At 36.6% G+C, this 20,366-nt stretch overlaps 1 protein-coding gene across 3 annotated transcripts; it reads right to left on the reverse strand.

Annotated features, from left to right (window-relative positions):
• Positions 1 to 4,835: 4,835 nt before the first annotated feature.
• On the reverse strand, positions 4,836 to 20,155 carry LOC106078441 (deoxynucleoside triphosphate triphosphohydrolase SAMHD1-like). 3 transcript variants are annotated; one of them, XR_008778857.1, is made up of 17 exons: positions 19,576 to 20,155; positions 19,374 to 19,440; positions 18,160 to 18,241; positions 16,480 to 16,640; positions 14,988 to 15,103; positions 14,775 to 14,845; positions 14,457 to 14,600; positions 13,940 to 13,990; positions 13,628 to 13,813; positions 13,419 to 13,510; positions 13,057 to 13,113; positions 12,652 to 12,856; positions 12,439 to 12,528; positions 12,217 to 12,321; positions 11,411 to 11,502; positions 6,481 to 6,609; positions 4,836 to 5,385 (listed from the first exon to the last, which is right to left on the reverse strand). XR_008778857.1 is itself a non-coding variant. In XM_056035017.1 (16 exons), exons 1-16 carry the CDS (start codon positions 19,640 to 19,642, stop codon positions 5,374 to 5,376), a joined length of 1,635 nt encoding a protein of 544 aa, XP_055890992.1. In that variant the 5' UTR covers positions 19,643 to 19,936; the 3' UTR covers positions 4,836 to 5,373. The 3 variants fall into 3 exon arrangements, 2 of the variants coding, with proteins under 2 accessions (XP_055890992.1, XP_055890993.1); XM_056035017.1 differs by lacking the exon at positions 11,411 to 11,502 and having other exon boundaries at positions 19,576 to 19,936; XM_056035018.1 differs by lacking the exons at positions 11,411 to 11,502; positions 19,374 to 19,440 and having other exon boundaries at positions 19,576 to 19,934.
• Between the last annotated feature and the right edge of the window lie 211 nt (positions 20,156 to 20,366).

Consider the following 20,366-nt stretch of genomic DNA (forward strand, 5'->3'; position numbering starts at 1 on the left):
TTAGGAAACGGTCCAGTGCTTTGTGTTTTTTTTTATACCCATAACTAGGCGTGCGAGTTTCAGTTTTAACTTTTCTTGGAAAAATGAAAGAGATAACAGATCTACTTATCTTTGCATTGAACATACAGATACAGATATATGCACATTGTGTCTAGATAATAACTATAGCTCTTGATTACTATCGAGACATCTAAAATGCCTTTGTGTGGCTGTGCAACATGCATGCGACAGATAGATAAATCTAAAAATAGAGAAATTGTTTAATAGCTTATGCTTTAGAGAAGTTTAGTGCAACCAACTTGAGTTCGCTGTTTGCTCTAATCTACACGAAATAAACTCGAAAACTTTTGATTGCACTTAGTTATCTCCAATGGTTCATGGTCCACGTGTCCAGGAGTGGGCGTTACTTAGTAATCACAACCTATATAAACTGATAAAGTACATGTAGGAGGTGCTCAATAAACTCATTTCAACACATACATATTACGTATATAAAGGCAGCATCAGGGATCACGTTTTTAAATGAGAGATGATGAGTTTAAGGATACTATTGTTGTAAACCTGCCTTGCACCAGTGCTTGTGGTGCGTACGAGCGCACTATTGGACATGTACAGGAGGACGCTGGGATAGAAGAGAGAACAGTGTTGACATCGGCATCAAGAGATTAGAAAGAGTCGGAATGGTTGGGAACAAAGGAGCTGTCCTTTGTGTTGCCTGAAGAATGTAGTAGGGACCTGGAGCGGAGAGGGGAAGGCTATAGCCTGGATTTTTTTTTCTTGGGGGGGGGGTTGTCGTTGGCCCGTCTTCAGAGTTCCTGGGGATGGATTGGTAGAATTAGGAACAAGACTCTTCGAATGCAGAAGGCTGTTATGTGTTTTTCCTGGTGAAGAAACACGCTTATTTATTTACTGTTGAACTCTGTTGAGTTGCCTGCCTTAGATTTACCATAATGTACTAAACTATCTGTAAACTTAAACATATAGCAACAGAATGGTTGCTTGGTCGGGATGGCTGCCTAGTCATGTGATTTAAGCGCTTTGGACTGTCGTCCCGTATTCGATCCCTGCCAGCTGCCATCCTCCTCCCACCTCTGTCAGGTTTGGGCTGGGATGTTTTCGTTTCGTTTCGTTTCTTTTCTTTCAAATTATATTTTGTATCTTTTTAACCTCCCTGGTGAACCTTGCATCGCTGTGACGTGCAAAAAACTATTGGTCCTAATTGCCCATAGGTTGCGACGTTGCAGGTCAGTGTTGAGGCCTTCTATAACAATTGTCTCGGTTCGATTCCCGTAGTGGCCAGTTATTTACATTTATTTTCAATAACCAATAAAAGAGGAATGTTTCATGCATATCTTTTCGTTGACCATTGGAGTACCATGATGCTATTTATTATTGAATTATATTACTACTTAAACCTTTTTTAAATTAAAAGGCAAAAGGAAAAAAAAACAGCGAGGAAATGATTTGACATATCGTAAGAGGAGTTTGAATAGTCATTAAATAGCAGATTGCGCACATTGCATTAATGGCTGTCATGAACCGGAAGTAAACAAAATGGTCTATTTGAAAACGAATGACTACGTTTAAGGACTTAAAAACACAATCAGGAAATGATTTGAAAATGAAGCAACAGCCTTATTTAGACACTAGAATAATGCAGTCAATACCTTCTTAATCAATTATTACTTCTGGGTAACTAATAATGCTTAATATCAATTATAGTCAGTGTAATTTAATACGAACGTCGACATAATTCTTGACCCACTTATGCGTCATACACATTTAAAAAGGCGGGAGGCCAGGGAGGGGCGTTGCACTGATGTTACACTGTGTAACCGTCGAAAAAAAATCAGGGAAATAAAATGCTTGGGTGAAATGTTCTAGTTTGTATAATCTTTTATTTTCTTTTAAGCACTGAAAAAAAAGACACTAACAAAAAACAACAACAAAAAAAAAAACCAACAACAAACGTTTTGAATGTATCTCAAAGAGAATGCACTCAGCTCATTCAATAAACTATTTCAGCTTAAAAGAAGTTGATAAACTTTTTTATATTGAAAAATTAGATAAAATATAGGCTTATCTTTAATTGATACTTTAAGAATACAAAGTTTCCATTCTGTTTACTTAGTAGCAATGACATGCCTCCCCCCCCCCCAACCATAGCTGATAGCTTTAAATATTTCGCTAATAATCTTAGCGTTCACTAATCAGAGGTCACCCTCACCTCTCAGGCCATCCTCCCAAAAAGAATTAAGCCATAAAATGTTTCTGAAATCTTTGACCAAATGCAAAATGATAATAACGGCAATAGCTTCGATTTTGAAGATTAAGTATGAGTGCAATGTTTCACATGACTACACAAACCCAGTTGCGACCTGCATATTTTCCCACATTTAGTGCAGAAAGAACCGTCGTCCTCCTTGGGTCTATTTAAGTTTTTTTTCTTCGTCTTCTGAGCCTGTCTTCAACAAGGGATTTTTTTTTTTGGGGGGGGGTCTCAAATGTGTGTCCTGAGGCCTTCGAAAGACCTCTCCAACAGTCTCTTTTAGAAGCCATCTGCTGCCAGCTACTTTCCTCTATGCCAGTGAGGCCGACTTGGCGCCTTAGTTGATCTTTATAGCACTTACGGAAGGCACCTCTGTTACACCGTCCTCCTTTAAGTTAGCCAAAGATGATCGCTTTTGACATGCGGGATAAGTGTACTACAGTACGACCCAGCGCATATGTCGAATATTAATTAGTGTTTCTATACTGTCCACACAGAAGAACATAGTTATTCGTAATGTAGTCTTGTCAGCTTATGCTCAATGGAGCACACAGGTCTCAGAGCCATGTACACAAACTGCTTTATAAATATTGATTTTCATTGTTAGGTGATTAAAGATGCTCTTAATGTTTCTTTGAGGCCCCACTCACCACACATACTGACTATTAAAATTTCCTGACACGTGTATTCAAAGAAAACTGAAAGCGCTACTCTTATATATAGCTTAGTAATCTGCCAATAACTGATTGCCACATTCATCCATCCATCTCAGCCCATGCTGGGGGGGGGGGTTAGTCTCTGGCTTGCTTCAACTAATTCTTCCATTTAGATCTCTCTTGAGCTTTTTGTCTCCATGGTGTAGATTTGCCTGCTATTGTATAAGTTTCTGTCACAAGTGGATCTTTTGTAAGTTTTTAACATATTGGTGTGCTCTTTTCATTTAATCATTGTGTATGGTATTTGTCTAAATTTAGCCTTAGGTAGTAGGTGGTCTGAGTCAGCATTTTTTTCTCTGAAACTTCTTTAAGATATTACATCCATGTCTCTTATACATGAGAATATGATCTACTTGATTGTGGGTGTTGCCCTCAGGTGAGATCCAGGTTAAATTGTAAATATTCTTATGTTGAAATTTAGTGCTGCTAATAGACAGTACTTTTCCTAAAGTAAAATTCATCCCAATCTTAGGCAGTTGTTGCTGGTCTCTTTGTGTAAGCTTTTCTTTGCTAATTGTTGGTCTGAATGCTGATTCTTTTCCAATTTTTGCATTGACATCTCCAAGGGCTATTTGGATGTCATGAATTGGTGCCTCCTCATAAATTCTTTCCAGTCTATCATAGAAGTTTTTATTTTCGCCTTATCATCTACATCTTCAGTGAGGGAATACGCGTTGATAAATGATATGTTCAAGAAGTTTCCTCTCAAAAGTAGTGATTAGAGTCTATCTTTTTCAGGTTAAAGTCCAATAACATTACTTAACATTTCCTTTTTAACTGCAACTCATGTACCTGTTGTTAGTGCTTTCACCGCTAAAAAATATAGTAAACTCCTTAGTTCTGAGAATGTCAGTCTTTCCACCTGATTTTCTGTGGGGCTACAGGAATCTTATTTTTCTTTAACACTTAGTTACTTGGGCTAGCGCACCCGCTCTATACTGGCCTAACACCTTCCATGTCGCAAAACAAAAATCGTGTCCTTTTCCAGACCTAGGTCATTTCGCATCGTGATCTGTTCGGTTTTCCTTATGTGTAAACATTTTCGTAACAATTGTTTTTATATGCCAGGGTTGTTAGTGCTGCGCTCAACCCTCTGTGATAGCTGCTTTTTGTTCGGGTAAAGTGCCCTAGGCTTTGTGGATCTCTTCACTTCGTGCGAGGTAAAAGGCTTGATTTTGGTCCACCCCGGGTATTTTAATTCCCTGGTACCTACCATACCTGAGAGGGCGTTCACCATATCCACCATATAACAAATATATTAGTGCAATTTGTCTGAAAGAATAGGATACTAGACTGATAGGTGGCACTGGAAGTTTTGTTTGGGATTGTACATTTGGGATTGTACATTTGGGAGTCTGAAATAACATTTTGGAGATCAAAATTAGGTTCTTAATCTTTCTGGGAATAGTGTAGGCTGCTATGATCTTTGTTGATGCCACATTACACTCAGTAAAAACTTTACCAATGGGGACAATACAGCTCAATTTAAGCAGCTCTACAAAGGGGAATATACCTTAATGTATACTTATATTTCAATTAATATTAAATATCTCTTTCGAAAATTAAGCATAACAATTGATGTGTGTACATGTGGATACACGGACTCAGCTTTGACCTATTATTTTTACCACACCCAACGCAGCCAATGCCATTGTTGTACTCCGCTAAATTTAACGTCTCGTTTTGTAATCTTGGTATGTCTTTGTGTTTTTATTTTTCCAAAAGTATGCATATAAAGTCTTACTACATATCATTCACTGACGATCAATTTATATTCCTAGGTAAATCTAAAAAAATAACAGCATATACAAACTCACTAGTAGGACAAACCAAAGATCACAACACGTCTATAGGTAGAAATATGCAGTTTTATTCTGTAGTTATGTATTACATGCTTAAACGTTGGCTATATAAACTCGCACAATATTAAAACCCACATTTTATTTATGTAATAAATATATAGACCTTTTATAAATTCATATATCAGAAAAAAATATTATAAGACTAAATAAATGCCTATTACCCTAGAACGTAAATGTCAATAAACCATACACATCACTTATGCAATGTGTTTATTACCATATAAGCGCAATCTGTCAACCCTAACCCTTACTTTTACTGCAAAATAATAAAACAGTAATAAATTGCACTATATGAAAACAAAATCCGTTTGTAATGCCTGTAAACGAGAACTGATTTAATATAATAAAATAATGCCATAAAAAAGCTCCAGAGAAAAATAAATAAAACGTGTTGTTACATATTTCCCCAAAGTATTGGAATTTTTTTTAAAATTGAATAGCAGGCTTGATGAAAAGACTACATGTTCACCAATATCTGTTGTGTCAGCTCATTACTGGATTCGATGATGACATCTTAAATTTGATCTTATTCTGCAGGCTGAATTTATGAAATAAAGTTAAATAAATAAAAAAACAAAACAAAAGCAATTTTATTTTATTTATTAAAATTAAGTTTTGCAATAAAACAAAATTTGATTATAAGACTAAAGATTCAGATGAATCTCGATATAGATATATATATATATATATATATATATGAGAGAGAGAGAGAGAGAGAGAGAGAGAGAGAGAGAAAGAGTGAGTGAGAGAGTGAGAGATAGAAAGAGTGTGAGAGATAGAGTGGCACAGAGAGAGACTTTAGAGATAATTAATCGAACACTCCTCCCAGCCTGCCACCTTGTCCAAAACTAAATCAGTAACATTTTGAATCTGGGATCACCTACATTAATATTGAACCCTATTGTCATAAAAAATGTACAAATGTTCATTTATGAATAATATATGCCCGTATTTGTTCTCATTACCAAGATTATCATCAAAAATTCTTCTTACAATACTTCTATTCACGGCTCCAACGATTTTTCTAAAAATGTAAAAATAGGTGTAAATCGCTTAGAAAAGAATTACTAGCTCGTTGGCCGCACAGTTTGACCGTTATAATATTTCAAAATAAAAATAAATAAATGTAATTTTGACTTGAGTATTAGACTTCTAATTGAAAGCCAACATCGGTTTTGAAAGACGTATCGCGTTCGGGTATCTCAGAAGGTTTGGCTTTATCGATGCAAAATTTAATAAACTAATACTCAGGAAACTTCTACACGTCGTCCTCTAAGTCTAGATCTAAAGGCCTATCATTTGAATATGTTAAAGTGTAGTAGAACCATACATTCGCTTAATCAGGATTCTTTCTAGGGGGAAAATGGGTGGGTGGGGGGCGGAGCAAAAAATGTTCAATTGTTTTTTTAAGAAAACATTCATTAGTTATTAAGAGCAAAAATCACTTTAAAAGTTGTATAAAGGAGTTAATGTCTTTAAAAAAAAGTATTTTTAACGTTTTCTTGTTTGCTGATACGATAACCTTGGTAAAGTTCAACTACTAGCATAAATATCTGAATTTAACTTCCGTTGCGCCTGTGCGCACTCGATGTTTGAGTTATGAAATGATGTGCTGTCTATTGTGGATGCCTACCTCAATAGTATTAATAGTAGTCTCAACGTATTGTCTGGCTGCTTTCTTCAGGGTGTCGATGTTGGGGGATCGGCTGACCACTCGGATGAACAGCTCTGAGAAGTTCACGGGACCCAAAACTCTGCTCGCCTGCAAGTGGGAGATAGATTTACGTTGTAATCAAATAGTTTGTATATAACTGGGTCATAGGTTTGATAATAAATGTCATATCGACATTTTTTAAAGTATATGTATCAAACCTGGCAAGGACCAGTAACGCTTTTAAACGCCTTCAGGCGAGAGATTGGCGGAATAAATCGCTTCGCCTGCCTACAAAAATGTCCACCAAGCGGTGGTTCTATCAACCCTTCTATATGGATCTGAGACATGGACACTACAGAAAGTAACTAAGACTTCTTGAGCGCTTTCACCAAAGATGCTTGCGCTTCATCATGGACATACGGTGGCAAGACCGCACTACAATCAGCGATGTCCTTGCGAACGCCGGTATGGACAGTATAGAGGGACTTCTTATGGTCCGACAGTTACGCTGGGTAGGGCACGTATCCCGTATGGGAGACGAACGTATGCCAAAGGCAGTCTTTTTTGGTGAGCTAAAAGGTGGTCGACGAAACAGAGGTGTCCCCCGGAAACGCTTCAAAGACCAGCTTAGGCGCCAACTTAACTCACATAGAAGAGAGCACCTGGTTGCAAGCGACCTCAGAACGAGACAGCTGGAGGTCACAAAGGCGTGTTATACACATTTGACCAAAAGAAAATCCGCTGCCGACGACAGACGCAGACGGCGAAAAGAAAATCTAAATCGACCACCTGCGGACAATGGTTATTCTTTCCCGGATGTGGCAAAATATGTAGGTCACAGTTGGGGCTACGTAGCCACGGGAAATACTGCATTCCTCACTAATCTTCGGACTCGAAGACAAGCCCTATTATATATCAAAAACACTCCTATTAGAAAATTCAATAAAACATTGAGGCGAAAAACTATATATATCTCATTAACCTACAGGATGATGGGTTGTAGTAGTGCGAGGAGGATTCGAAAACTTTCCCCCCACCCACAAAGCCTGAGAGGTGTCCTAATCGAATTTCAATGCAGCCCAGATTGTGGCTTCTAGGTTTGGTAGCAGGTGTATCTGTATATAATGTTTTACCTTTGTTCCTATGCTTCGCTTCTTTAGATTTTTTTTCTGAGATAAAAATGTTATGGAATATCTAGATCTTAGTAAAATCATTAAATTTAGAAAGCCTTCACGACAGAAGACTCGAAAGTAAAGTAGCAACTATACATAAAACACTGAACCATAATCTTCAAATACAAAAACAAAACCTAATAAAATACTCGGAAAGACACAAAGATAAAGGCACATTCCTCGTCCCATACGCTAGGACAAATTTGTACAAATACTCCTTCTTCCCTAGTGCTATTAGAGCATGGAATGGGCTGCCTGAGCTAGCCAGGAAAACCAGTGACTTGGCAGAATTTAAGTCATTGGTCAACATGCGTGACTAGATGCATGACAAGTAGGACGTAATCATCCTCTTTTTGAATTAACGTCTGTATTTTATAAGATAAGATAAGATTGCCCACCAAAATTATTTATTATACAGGAGGGAGGTTAAAAAAACACAAAAGTATCTTTTTTACTTCAAACGAATCCTTCAAGGATTGAGGGCAAAGTGGAAAACTTTTGCATTTTGCTGGTGTAATTTATTTATTTATACTTTTTTTTTCAACTAAAAGAAAGTGACAAAAAATTGGTCATCACTTTATTGAATAAAATGCAAGTGGTCTAGTGTTCTTAAACTTCCTGTTTAATCATATCCTATACTCTTAAGCGAGCAATTCTTGTATGTATGTATGTATGTATCACTAGCGGATCCAGAACTTTGGAGTGGGGGGGGGGGGCGATTTTTTTCCAAACCCTAACCCTAACGCCCAGTAAACCCTAGCCCTATACATAAACGTGCGTACAGCACACACAAACACACACACACATATATAAAAAAGCCAAAAAGCGTTTTTTTTTGCATTTTTCACTGCAGAAACGCCTGCTCCTGACATCTACAGCTCACTATTCATCGGTGGAGTGCGGGGCGAAGCCCCGACGCCAAAAAGCGTTTTCTTGCATTTTTCACTGCAGAAACGCCTGCTTCTGACATCTACAGCTCTTTATCAATCAGTGGAGTTCGGGGGGCGAAGCCCCGACGCCAAAAAGCGTTTTCTTGCATTTTTCACTGCAGAAACGCCTGCTCCTGACATCTACAGCTCACTATTCATCAGTGGAGTTCGGGGGGCGAAGCCCCGACGCCAAAAGCGTTTTCTTGCATTTTTCACTGCAGAAACGCCTGCTTCTGACATCTACAGCTCTTTATCAATCAGTGGAGTTCGGGGCGAAGCCCCGACGCCAAAAGCGTTTTCTTGCATTTTTCACTGCAGAAACGTCTGCTCCTGACAACTACAGCTCACTATTCATCAGTGATTTTCGGGGCGTAGCCCCGACGCATAAAGCGTTTTCATGCATTCTTCACTGAAGAAACGCATTCTCCTGACATCTACAGCTCATTATTAATCAGTGAAGTTCGGGGCGAAGCTCCGACGCCAAAAAGCGTTTTCTTGCATTTTTCACTGCAGAAACGCCTGCTCCTGACATCTACAGCTCATTATTAATCAGTGGAGTTCGGTTCGCCCCGACGCCAAAAGCGTTTTCTTGCATTCTTCGCTGAAGAAACGCATTCTCCTTACCTAAAGCTCATTATTCATCCTATTAAAAAAGGACCTTTTGAATAATATTGCACTTGAAAAATATTCTAATTTGAATGTATACGCCCTTAATACATTGCAAATAAATCCGATTTGTTCCTTGAAAAGATCAGATACCCCACATATTTAGATTAAGGCTTTGAGGATCGCCGCCGAAAAAAAAATTCGATAAATAATATTCAATAAAATTCAAGCATAAATTGTGAGTTATAGTCCAAATTTAACTAGAAAAATATTAGATTGAGTAGAGGTTGGAAAAATGGCTACTCATCTCAATCGTGACTCTTATACTGAAAATTTTTGTTTGAATTCTAACTTTTCCAAAGCAAAGTCTTTCTTAAAATAATTATGATAAATTCATGTGAAATTACATAAACTCTGTCTGGAAATGGGAGGGGCGGTAGAATGAAAACGATTTATCCTCGCTCCTCTTTATAATTTCTGCTAATGATTACATTTGGCATTAAAGAATAAGGGTGGGGCCACTCGATATGAGAATTTAATTTATAGCTTATATAAATTATATTTGTGGCTGATTTTTTTTTTTACATTTTGTAATTTCTTAACTATAATACAAAAAGAAAAATTATTGCTTCGTCCGATGAGGGAAAGGAGATGGCATGTATCGCCCCTCCCAACTGTTTTTTCTTTTATATTTACTAATCATAAAATTTGAGATTAGAGTGTGGTGCGACATAATAAACAAATGGTTTCACATATCAATTATATAGAAATTCAACTATTTTTGTTCACAAACTATGATTCCTCCATAAAAATATGACCGCCCCCCCCCCACTCAGAGGGCTAGAGCGGGGAGGGCAGTACATGCAATCGCCCCCCCCCCCACTTTACCCCACCGAATCGGCCAAGATACCTGAAGGAGAGCGACATAATATCAAATTTATATATCAATGCAACTAATCTTGCTCACAAACTATGATTTCTCCATAAAAGTAGGACCGCCCCCCCCCCACTCAAAGGGTTTAGGTGGGAAGGGCAGTAGAGGTTTCACCCCCCTCCCCCCACACACACCAATCGGACAACAGGGGAACGACATAATATAAAGATCGGTTAAAATATCAATAACAAGTTTTAATCATATAGATATTTAATTGATTCTTTTGGCAAGCTGTGATTTCTACAAATAAATTGGACCGCCCCCCCCCCCACTCAAAAGTTTATGGTTGGGGGGGGGGCGGATTGATGCTATCGCCCCCTCCCGACCCCACCTAATCGGCCAACATACTAGAGGGGGGGGGGCGAAATAATCTAAAAATAGTTTGAGATATAAATAATTAGTATATATTATTAACATAAGTAATAAATTCGTATACAAATTGTGTGACTTCTATACTAAATTCGTCCGCCCCCCCCCCGAAGGGGGGGGGTCGGCCGAGTGGGGGGGCCCCTAGTGGGCGCCCCTACCGCCCCCCCCCCCCCTGGATCCGCCAGTGGTATGTATATATATCCTATACTCTTAAGCGAGCAATTCTTGTATGTATGTATGTATGTATATATATTTATATATATATAAATTTTATTTCGAAAACGGCTCAAACGATTTTCTTTAAAAGTTCACGGTATGTGCATAATAGTAAGAAAAAAATTCTCAACTCATTGGCCACATCGGGAAAACTCGAGGTCGACCGTTATATCGGTTTGAAAATGCCTCATTATCGAAAATTTAATTTTGGCTAGAATGTTTTATGAATGAAAATTTTCCATGACGTAAACGGGAAAAACGCTGCTTACGTCACTAGGCTTATCGCAGTACACTAAAATATTTCTTTGCAAACAATAACGAGTTTTAAAGGATCAATAGACCTAATTAAACATTTGCGCACCATCTTACTGTAGATTGATTTATTATAGAACTATGAAAGAAAAGTAATGAAATTAAATGTGCCGATATATGATTAGTTATTGTGTTTATATTACATTTAATTGGGTTACTAGTCTTACTACCAACACCTAAATAGCAGTGTAAGCTGTCGATAGTTTACGAGACAGCACATGTTCTGGAAGATTTAAATGAGAACTAGCGAAGCATGCCCTTCAGTTGTGAGGAGAGGTATCAGAGAATGTTGGCTGCCGCGTGCGCGTGAAGATCTATTTCTTGTTTTATAATCGTGTTTTTACAAAGCTTATATCAACTAATCAACTCACTCTGTTTGTCTGCCTCTCTGTCTGTCTGTGTGTCTGTCTGTCTGACCAAAAGTTTGTACACGTTTTTTCTCCAACACCCAAACTGGATGAAGCTGAAATTTTGCACAATTATTTCTTTTATCTGACAACACCAGAATAAAAAAGAAATCCAGTTAATTAATTATTGGTGATAAATTACTGTGTTTGTTATCTCAAACAAGGGAAAAGAAATAGTACTTAACGGAAGTGGTGGTTTAACCTGAATTAGCCATCTGAGGCTTAGTAAACACAAACAGGAAATAGAAATAATAGATAACTTCCAAGTTCATAGACCCTTCGCTAGAGTGGTTTCCGCGTTGGCTTGAGACGCCCAATTTCGAATTCAAGTCGTTCCCTTTTTTTGAAGGTTCTTGATTTTGCGGGATCGCTAGATCTAGGTTAATTCTATGTTTCAGGGTGCTGGGGCATGGGTCTGCAATGTATTGCTTTTTTTTTTTAGTCCGCCCTTGGAGCCGTAACTGAGTCAGGTCTTGGGCAGGTCGAGCGGGTAATTATATCATCCCCTAGCTAAACCCGTAAAACCCACCATGACACTGGCCACGTTCTTCAAAGCTGCATACTTTATTAAGACACTGGCCATTTTGTTCCAAAACACCCCTTTTGTAACCAATTTATATGGAGAGCTGCCTGATCTGGAAACCCCTACGCAGTTCATCTTAGATATAAAACTGTTTGTTTGAACTCTCCACCTACCTAATGAAAACCAAGATAAAAATGTTTCATCAAATACTTGACATTTAAGGATTTATAAAGAATGTTTTGGTTACCTTAGTTTTCGTCAGAACAGAGGCTTCGTCTTCAGCACCTTTGGAATACACTAAGAGTTTTTCAACAGGATTCTCGTCCTTCATGCCAAAGTCTAGCTTGACAAACTGAAACATATCATGCAAGGTTTAATAGGGAGACTTCCTTTTGTTCTAGCTCACAGAATACTAATCGATAAATAAACAAATAAAATACTTCATGAATTTATCGGACTAAAATCTGACCTGTACTATTAGATCATCAGGTACATATTTGTTTCCTGCATCAATTTCTTCAGCTCTTTTTAGTATACCATCTCGAATGCCATCCTCTTTCTAGAGTTAATATAAAAAAATAAAAGATTTAAAATAAATTAGTTTCTCTTTTTAACTCAAACTGAAATGCATTTTAAATCTTCAATACAATAAATAGGAAAATGAATTATTTATGAACTTTACCAATGTAAAATTCTTGGGATCCAAGGGGTCACTCTCGTAGATACAAGGATACAATTTTCTTGTAAAAATACACTGAACTATTTCCTTGGCCTCCTTCATGTTTGGAGAATCACTGTTCGAATCCATGATTTGAGATAAAACATTGTCAGTCAGTTGACTGTAAGCCTTCATGTCATCAATGCACTCAGACATCTTGAGTTTCCGACTGAGATAGTCACAACAATTCTTTTATTTGTGAATGTTTTAAAAATAATTTTTTTAGCATTCTTAGTCAAATGATTGGTGAATATACAATTTTGTTTTTAAAATCCCAAAGTCTGTTTTTACTTAAGCAATGCTAAAAACTGTGAAAGTTAAAGAAGTAAAACCAGCTAGAGCTGTATTGAGATCTACTCTAAAACGTACCCGTCTTGTGCAACAAACAGAAGGTCATCGTTTGCTTTGACCAGGACTTGTCTAATCCTAATGGTTGGCACACGTACAAGTTCACGATTTAAATATTGAAATACAAGTAAAAATTAATAACATTCTTAATTAACAACAATTGGCTTTCACATGAGATATTTTAAAGATGCTTAATATTTGGATATTGTAAACATATATAGAAGCTTAAACACATAATAGGTAAATCTATAATACAACTACTATTTTATGAAGACTGACGAAATTTAGAAAATGTTAAAGATATTTCATAATTATTTTATTTAAACATCTTAATACTTATGTAATGAGAGAACAATTCATAAGTAGGAGACACAATTAATTACATGGACTCTATGGTCTTAGTCACTCTATGCTGGTATGCAGTCTTGTGTAGAGTGTATCTTGTATAGAACATATTGTAGAGGTTGCTGATCTCCTGTAACGAAAACAAACTTTTTGATCAATGTTCACTAAAGCGTCTATAGTACTCTATAGTGTCCCAAAAAGAAAAGATTTAAACAGCATGTCAGTACAAAGTACTCTATTGTCTTACTTTCTCACGGATACAGATTTGCCATTCAGCTTCTTTATCAGTGTCTTTTCCCTTGGCTTTGATGACTCTGGCAAATTTCATGAATCGATTATGATCGAAGTTGTTCTTTATACCGAGATGGTGGCAGTCTCTAGCAAAGTAATCCCACTTGTCAACATCGATGCCGTTTCTTTTGTTGGACACAATCTGATGAGGGAAGTGACTTTTGCTTTTATACATTATTTTACCATTTCATATTCGGTGCTATTTTTTTTGTGTATAACAGAAATATATATGTATTGCAATACTTAATTATGAAATTTAACATTTTACCTCATATAAATAATGCTTATGTTTTTCTCTGCCTGTAAGTCCTTTGGTTTTCTGATAAAATAAAACAAAAAATTTAAATAAATATTTTGTTGAAACTTTGACAGAGATACATATTGTGTCAATACTAGGGTCGGTGTCACCCGGTGCGTCCAAATGACCATGTCACTCCCACAATTATTTTCTAAAAAAAAAATGCAAGGTTAAAGATATCGTTCATTTTTTTCCTTTTTGTTACCTATATTCATTAACTGTTGCACACGAAACTCTTAGGAAAATTACAGTTATGCGACTTCTTCTTCTAAAATACCAGTCTTCATCAGGATTCGAACCCTAGAACCCCCGTTTGGAAGCCAAGCGCTTTACCACTAAGCCACAAAACACTTAATTAAACAAATGTATCTTTCAAAATCCTACCAGGAGGATTGATTTATACATAAATATTTTAATCTGTTAACAAAACAAAGTGCTAAAACCAAGTGTTAAAAGTACTCATTATATGAAATATATATCTACATACATCTAAAGGCCCAAATATTTGTTCCTTGATGAATATTATGTCAGTGTCATTCAATCCATATTTTTTCAGAGGTCCCTCATCATCCAACACTAGTTTATTTTCCTGAATTAAATAATCCAGCATATCAATTGATGCCTGCTCGTGCTAAACAAAGAAATAAAACCACAGGAAACAAAGTAATAACATAGCATTGTGACTAGAAAAAACAAAGAAAATAAATTCATTTAAATACAAAAAGCCAACAAGTGAGTTAGTTCCAACATTAAGACATTTATTTTATATTTTAAACAAATATAGAATTGTTATTTCTAAACATACCTTCCACTGATGGCCTGGACGAACCACTGGAATAAAAAGACCGTCAAACACATGGGAGAATGGACCATGGCCTAGAACGAGATTAGATCAAAAATATTGTATAAAAATATCTGATTGTCGAAACTGTATACCAATAATTACATGTGTAGTATAGCAGAGGAAAATCGATTCCAAAAGTTATGGAGATATTTTTGTATTAAATTTGCATTCTACCTAAATCATGACAAAGTCCAGCTATTTCAACACACAGTATATCATTGTCTGTGATGCCAAGGTACGGTTGGTTCTTTTGTAGAGTCCGAGCAAACTGACCAGCGAGGTAACACACTCTGAAAGTAAGGTCATAAGTCACTTGACAAGAACAGATTGTTAAATGTGCTATGACATTAACTAATTGAGATTGTTATAGTTTTCAAGTCATTTTTAATAATAATAATAATAAAAAAAAAAGGGGGAAAAAAAGTTGACATTTTGTTTTTTGCAAGATCCAGTTACAATGAATGGACATCACAAAGTAAAAGAAGAGAGAGCAATATGAATAAATGTTAGTGAGATACAATGAAATTTAAAGAAAGTCCATCGAAAATAAAATAGTAAGATTCCGATAGATTTTTAAATAGTAGATAGGTATATAGTCCTAATTGACAAAATAAATAAAAAAATATAAATGAAACTATATATAAAATACCACAAAACCCAACTAGATCAGAATTACTCTCTGCTCAAATAAAACAAGGAGGCGCTGTGGCTAAGCGCTAAAGGGCTTTATGTTCGAACCGAACCTGTCATTAGTTGGAAAAAAGTAAAGGCGGTTGGTCGTTGTGCTGGCTACATGATACCCTCGTTAACCACGAGCCACAGACACAGATAAACTTTACATCAACGAGCCACAGACACAGATAAACTTTACATCAACGAGCCACAGACACAGATAAACTTTACATCATTAGCCCTATAGATCGCAAGGTCTGAAGGAAGAACCTTACTTTTTACAGTTAGAAGTAGAGCAAGAAAAATATATGAAATACTTAAAAAAAAAATTCCTTCTTTATATATTTTAGAGAAACAATTATTTTGCTCTTAATGGCTAATTAATGATAGATACATTTCTCCACCCCCATCCCCCCTCCCAATAAAAAACCCCTGGTTTAGTGAATGTATAAATCATATAGACTAGCATGAACGTAGCTGGATAATTTTTTTTCAGAGAGGGGGTAGGTTGAGGGGGGATTTTTTTACTTTTCACACACGCACGCACTCACTCACGCGCACGCACTCACTCACACGCCTGCACTCACTCACACGCACGCACTCACTCAAACGCACGCGCACATGCGGACGTCTTTTGTACACTAGATCAGGCTCTTCCCGGAGTAAGCGGAAGTAAAGTAGACACTCCTCCTCTTTCCAGCCAAAGATGTTTCGGGGAGCGCTGTACATGAAAAGAATTCTAGACACTGTCCGTATTCTGAATTAGATCAAATATGGCTTACAAAAGGATTGCAATCTACTGACAATATCTAATTTTACAAAAAAAAATCAAAAAAAAAAATCTGTCATTCGATTTTAAGTCAACAGACATTGGAAAGGTGTCTAAACTAGAAACCCAAAAAGTGACTATTTGAGAATGAGACAGATACAGCAGAAACAAAAATAGGTCGATTTTTTTAAAGCATAGAACAAGATAATGAAATAACTGACTCACCCCAGAGAGTGCTCAAATCTGTTGTGGGCTGCTCCTGGATATACGTGATAACACATGCCTAACTGTTTGATATTTCGAAGTCTCTGGAACTGAGGGGTGTCGATGATTGCCAAGCATGCTGGGTGAAGCTCTATATGTCCGTGTATTGGATCGTTCACAATCTTCATGTGATGAGATTTAACATTAATTGAAATTTCATTTGGTAATTAAGATTTATTTTAATTTTAAAGATAATCCATACACACATATCAATATCAAAGGACAGTATTTAGGAATCAATTATCTTATCCTGTATATTACAAATGCTAATTCGAAATATAAGATAATCATGTCCAACGCATTTAATGTGTCAATCTAGTCATTCATGTTAAACTCTGATAAATCGTTGGTTTTCCTGGCTGATTCAGGTAATTCACTCCGTTCTCAAATGGCACAAGGGATAAAGGAGCACTTGTACGAAATTGTCAAAGCATATGCTATCAGAAATGTGCCTCTATTTTTGTGTCTTTCTGAGTATTTTATTAAGTTTAGTTTTTCTATTTGTTAGCGGCCCCCGAAAGGGGAAAAGACGCTACTAGTTTTGTGTGAAATGTCTGTCCGTCTGTCCGTTCGTCCCGTTTCGTAAACTAGAAAAGATATTGAAAATCGGACATCACAATATTTTAGACCATTCAAAGTTCTGATGCAACGGCTACTTTTTTTTTCCTGAAAGCGAAAAATCTCATTTTTAAAATCAGTTATGCAAGCAGTTTTTTAAAGAGAAAAAGCTAATTAGTATGCATTATAAGTTAGGCCTAATTTAAAACGAATAGTAATCTTATAAACTTCTTTTTTTTTTTTAATGTAACGACATATGTAATTCTGTTTCAAAGATTAAGAGATTGAGCCTTTTCAAAACAATTACATTATTTATAAGACTTCAGTTAGGCCAGGAGAGGCGCGGTAGCTGAGCGGTAAATCGCTTGGCATCCGAACCGAGGGTCCCGGATTCGAATCCTGGTGAAGACTGGGATTTTCAATTTTGGAATCCTTGGGCGCCCCTGAATCTACCCAGCTCTAATGGGTACCTGTCATTAGTTTGGGAAAAGTAAAGGCGGTTGGTCGTTGTGCTGGCTAAATGAACCCTCGTTAACCGTAGGCCACAAAAACAGATGCACTTTACATCATCTGCCCTATAGACCACAAGGTCTGAAAAGGGAACCAGTTAGGCCAGGTTCACATCTAACTTTGCATTCACTTGCACCTATCCTTTGATCTGCTGTACCGTTGGGGCACTACACAAGATCTGTCAACCTTCTTTCTCCATTCTTATCTCTCATTTGTCTTTGATATAATTTCATTTGGATGTTCTTTCTGAAAATATTGAAGCCTGCCTGGGTTCACCACTTCGGGGGCCGATTTTGAGTTTGTGTTTCCACACAAACTGTCTTTGTAACCTTGTTTAAAATTGTCATCAATATGGAGATGACATCATTTTGATAATTTTCTGTCTATTATTACACCTATATATTTTAAGTTTTTAGTCTGTGTTGCCGGTTTACAATGAATAAAATATGCATATACGAAAAGGATACGCGGTTACTTCATCTCCTTTCACTACCAGCCCTAAATAAAGGAATATTTAAAAAACAACAACAATTCTTCAAAGTTCAACAGCACTTCTGATTAAAACCTATGTACCTTAGAATCCTGCTTTACGTCAGTATCGTAAACACCTAATAACTTAAGAGATGCGATAACTTGTAAGCAGGCGTCATCATTCCTATAAGAGAAAATGAAAACGAATTTAGTTGATATAAAAAAAAGTAATCGGAGAGGCAGATCATGCACTGAACAGGTTTTCTTACTAAACTTCTCTAAAAACCTTTACACAGATATAGTTTTACATTATACTAGTGTTTTTTTTTAAAACTACTTTTGAAGAAGCAGATCTTGCACTGAACAGATTTTCGTCCCGCGAACCACCATCGAGCGAAGCCTGAATTACCAAAACAGCGTTTGATAGCTTCTATCGCGAATCACTCTAAACAACAACAAAAAAAAAAAACAAGCGTTTTTTTTTCGTTGTGTTTTTTGAGCTTCAAAAATTCTTTCTCCTGGCGTCTACAACGCAAGTTTTTCATGGTAGTAAGATTACAAGTCAAATAGAGCTAAATTTAGACATGTTGGGACACGTTGATACTGAACCGCGGGAGACATTCGAGGCAGTAAGAGCATGCAAGTTTGTAATGGTCGTCGTATTGAGCAAGTCGTCTTATAAGCGGACCTGTTCAGTTTACGCAATAGACGTCAATAGAATTCACTGTACTTTACTTAAACATTAGTCCGTTCTGACGTTAGAATGTGAAATGTATGCTTCAAACGAACCTTTTTGAATCGATTTCGTTGCTAAATTATTCCACACACAAAAACAATAATAAAAGATAAATATTATGCTTAAAAGATGAAAAAACGTCACTTAATTAAATTTAATACTTATTGGTAATAATGACGTTTTTACTTGATTAACGGCCTAATCAAATATGGATTACCTGAAACGCACCCCCCCCCCCCAATAAAAAACGTTTTCTTTTCCTAAAAAATCATTTGCCCTCTCCCCTTTTTTTAAAACAAGCAACATTTTATATAATATTGAAATAACTACTAAACGTGCATTAATATGTTTGGGGATCTAGGTCTAGCCTCAGTCACTTAATTTATTTTTGAAAAGTTGTCTGCAAAACTGCATTAAAATGCATTTTTCACCCTTGTGAGTGTCGCTCGGTGCACCCCGCACCCACCTATTGACGTTACTGCTCTATATTCATCTTACAAATGCCGTTGTCATCGAGTTTGATCCACACGGGTGGATAAAAAAATTAAATATTTTAGGGAAAAACAACATAATAAAATACCTTTTTCCATTTTTCATGAGTGATTCTATTGTCAGTAGCTGCAAGTCTTTTTTGCTAAGTTTCCCTTCTGAAAATATATTTTATACATTCACAACATCTTGATTTTTTTTATTTTTAAGTAAACTAGTTCTTGACACTGTCATTATTTCTGTCTATGTTTATCTTACAATCTGCTCAATTATATTTTACATGTTGAACTTACCTTGCTCATCTATGAAGTCTTGATGTAACCCTACAGAGTTAAAATTTTCTTTAGAAAATACTTCCATTTTTAGAATACAAGCCAATTCACACTATTTTTGTAGACACGTTTCGTTTTATATCATTGGTAAAACAAACAACATAGATAGGCAGCCAAAACATTTAGGCCAAGGCACTCATAGTTACATATTATGAAATGTTATATCCTATCAAACGATATCCGAATATCATAAGCTTGATTAAGTAACTTTTACCTGGAATTATATATTACCTAGCCTTAGAGGCCTACAATAATCAATAATGTCTTTAAAATCAATAAATCAATTTTGACTGAGACATCGAAAACACCCTGTATATAGAATGTAGGCTGCATAGTAGTGCCGTTAACAAGTCCTGGCGTGCAAATATTTCTACAGGGAACTAATACTAAGATCCAGTAGTGATTACAGCACTGCCTCAATGGTGCTGTTGTTAGAGTACCAGGATATATCATTCTGTAAAGTTCTGTTTCAACAACGTATGAGATGTCAACTTTATCGTAATTCAAACTCGTTGGTTGCCTGGTCGTGCAGTTTGCGCGCTGGACTGTCGTTTGAATTTATCGATGGTCCCGTGTTCAAACCCTGCCCGCTAGCGTCCCCCGTCATCCTGCGGGAGGTTTGGACTAGGAAGTAAACTATCTTTAACTCTGAAGCAACATCTGAAACATGTAATACATTGTCTACATCCTCTGTTACAGATATATTCCTATTTAAACGAAAACAAAAACAAAAGCAACCTTTTATCAAGCAA

Source organism: Biomphalaria glabrata, chromosome 7, assembly GCF_947242115.1.
Source record: "Biomphalaria glabrata chromosome 7, xgBioGlab47.1, whole genome shotgun sequence".
Lineage (NCBI taxonomy): Eukaryota > Metazoa > Mollusca > Gastropoda > Planorbidae > Biomphalaria > Biomphalaria glabrata.

Coding starts and splice junctions, on each gene's coding strand:
- LOC106078441 (XM_056035017.1), bottom strand. CDS start 19,642: ATGGAAGTATTTTCTAAAGAAAATTTTAACTCTGTAGGGTTACATCAA. Junction 14,846..14,987: donor TGGACTTTGTCATGATTTAG/GTAGAATGCAAA, acceptor ATCTCGTTCTAG/GCCATGGTCCATTCTCCCAT. Junction 14,601..14,774: donor GTCCAGGCCATCAGTGGAAG/GTATGTTTAGAA, acceptor TTCTTTGTTTAG/CACGAGCAGGCATCAATTGA.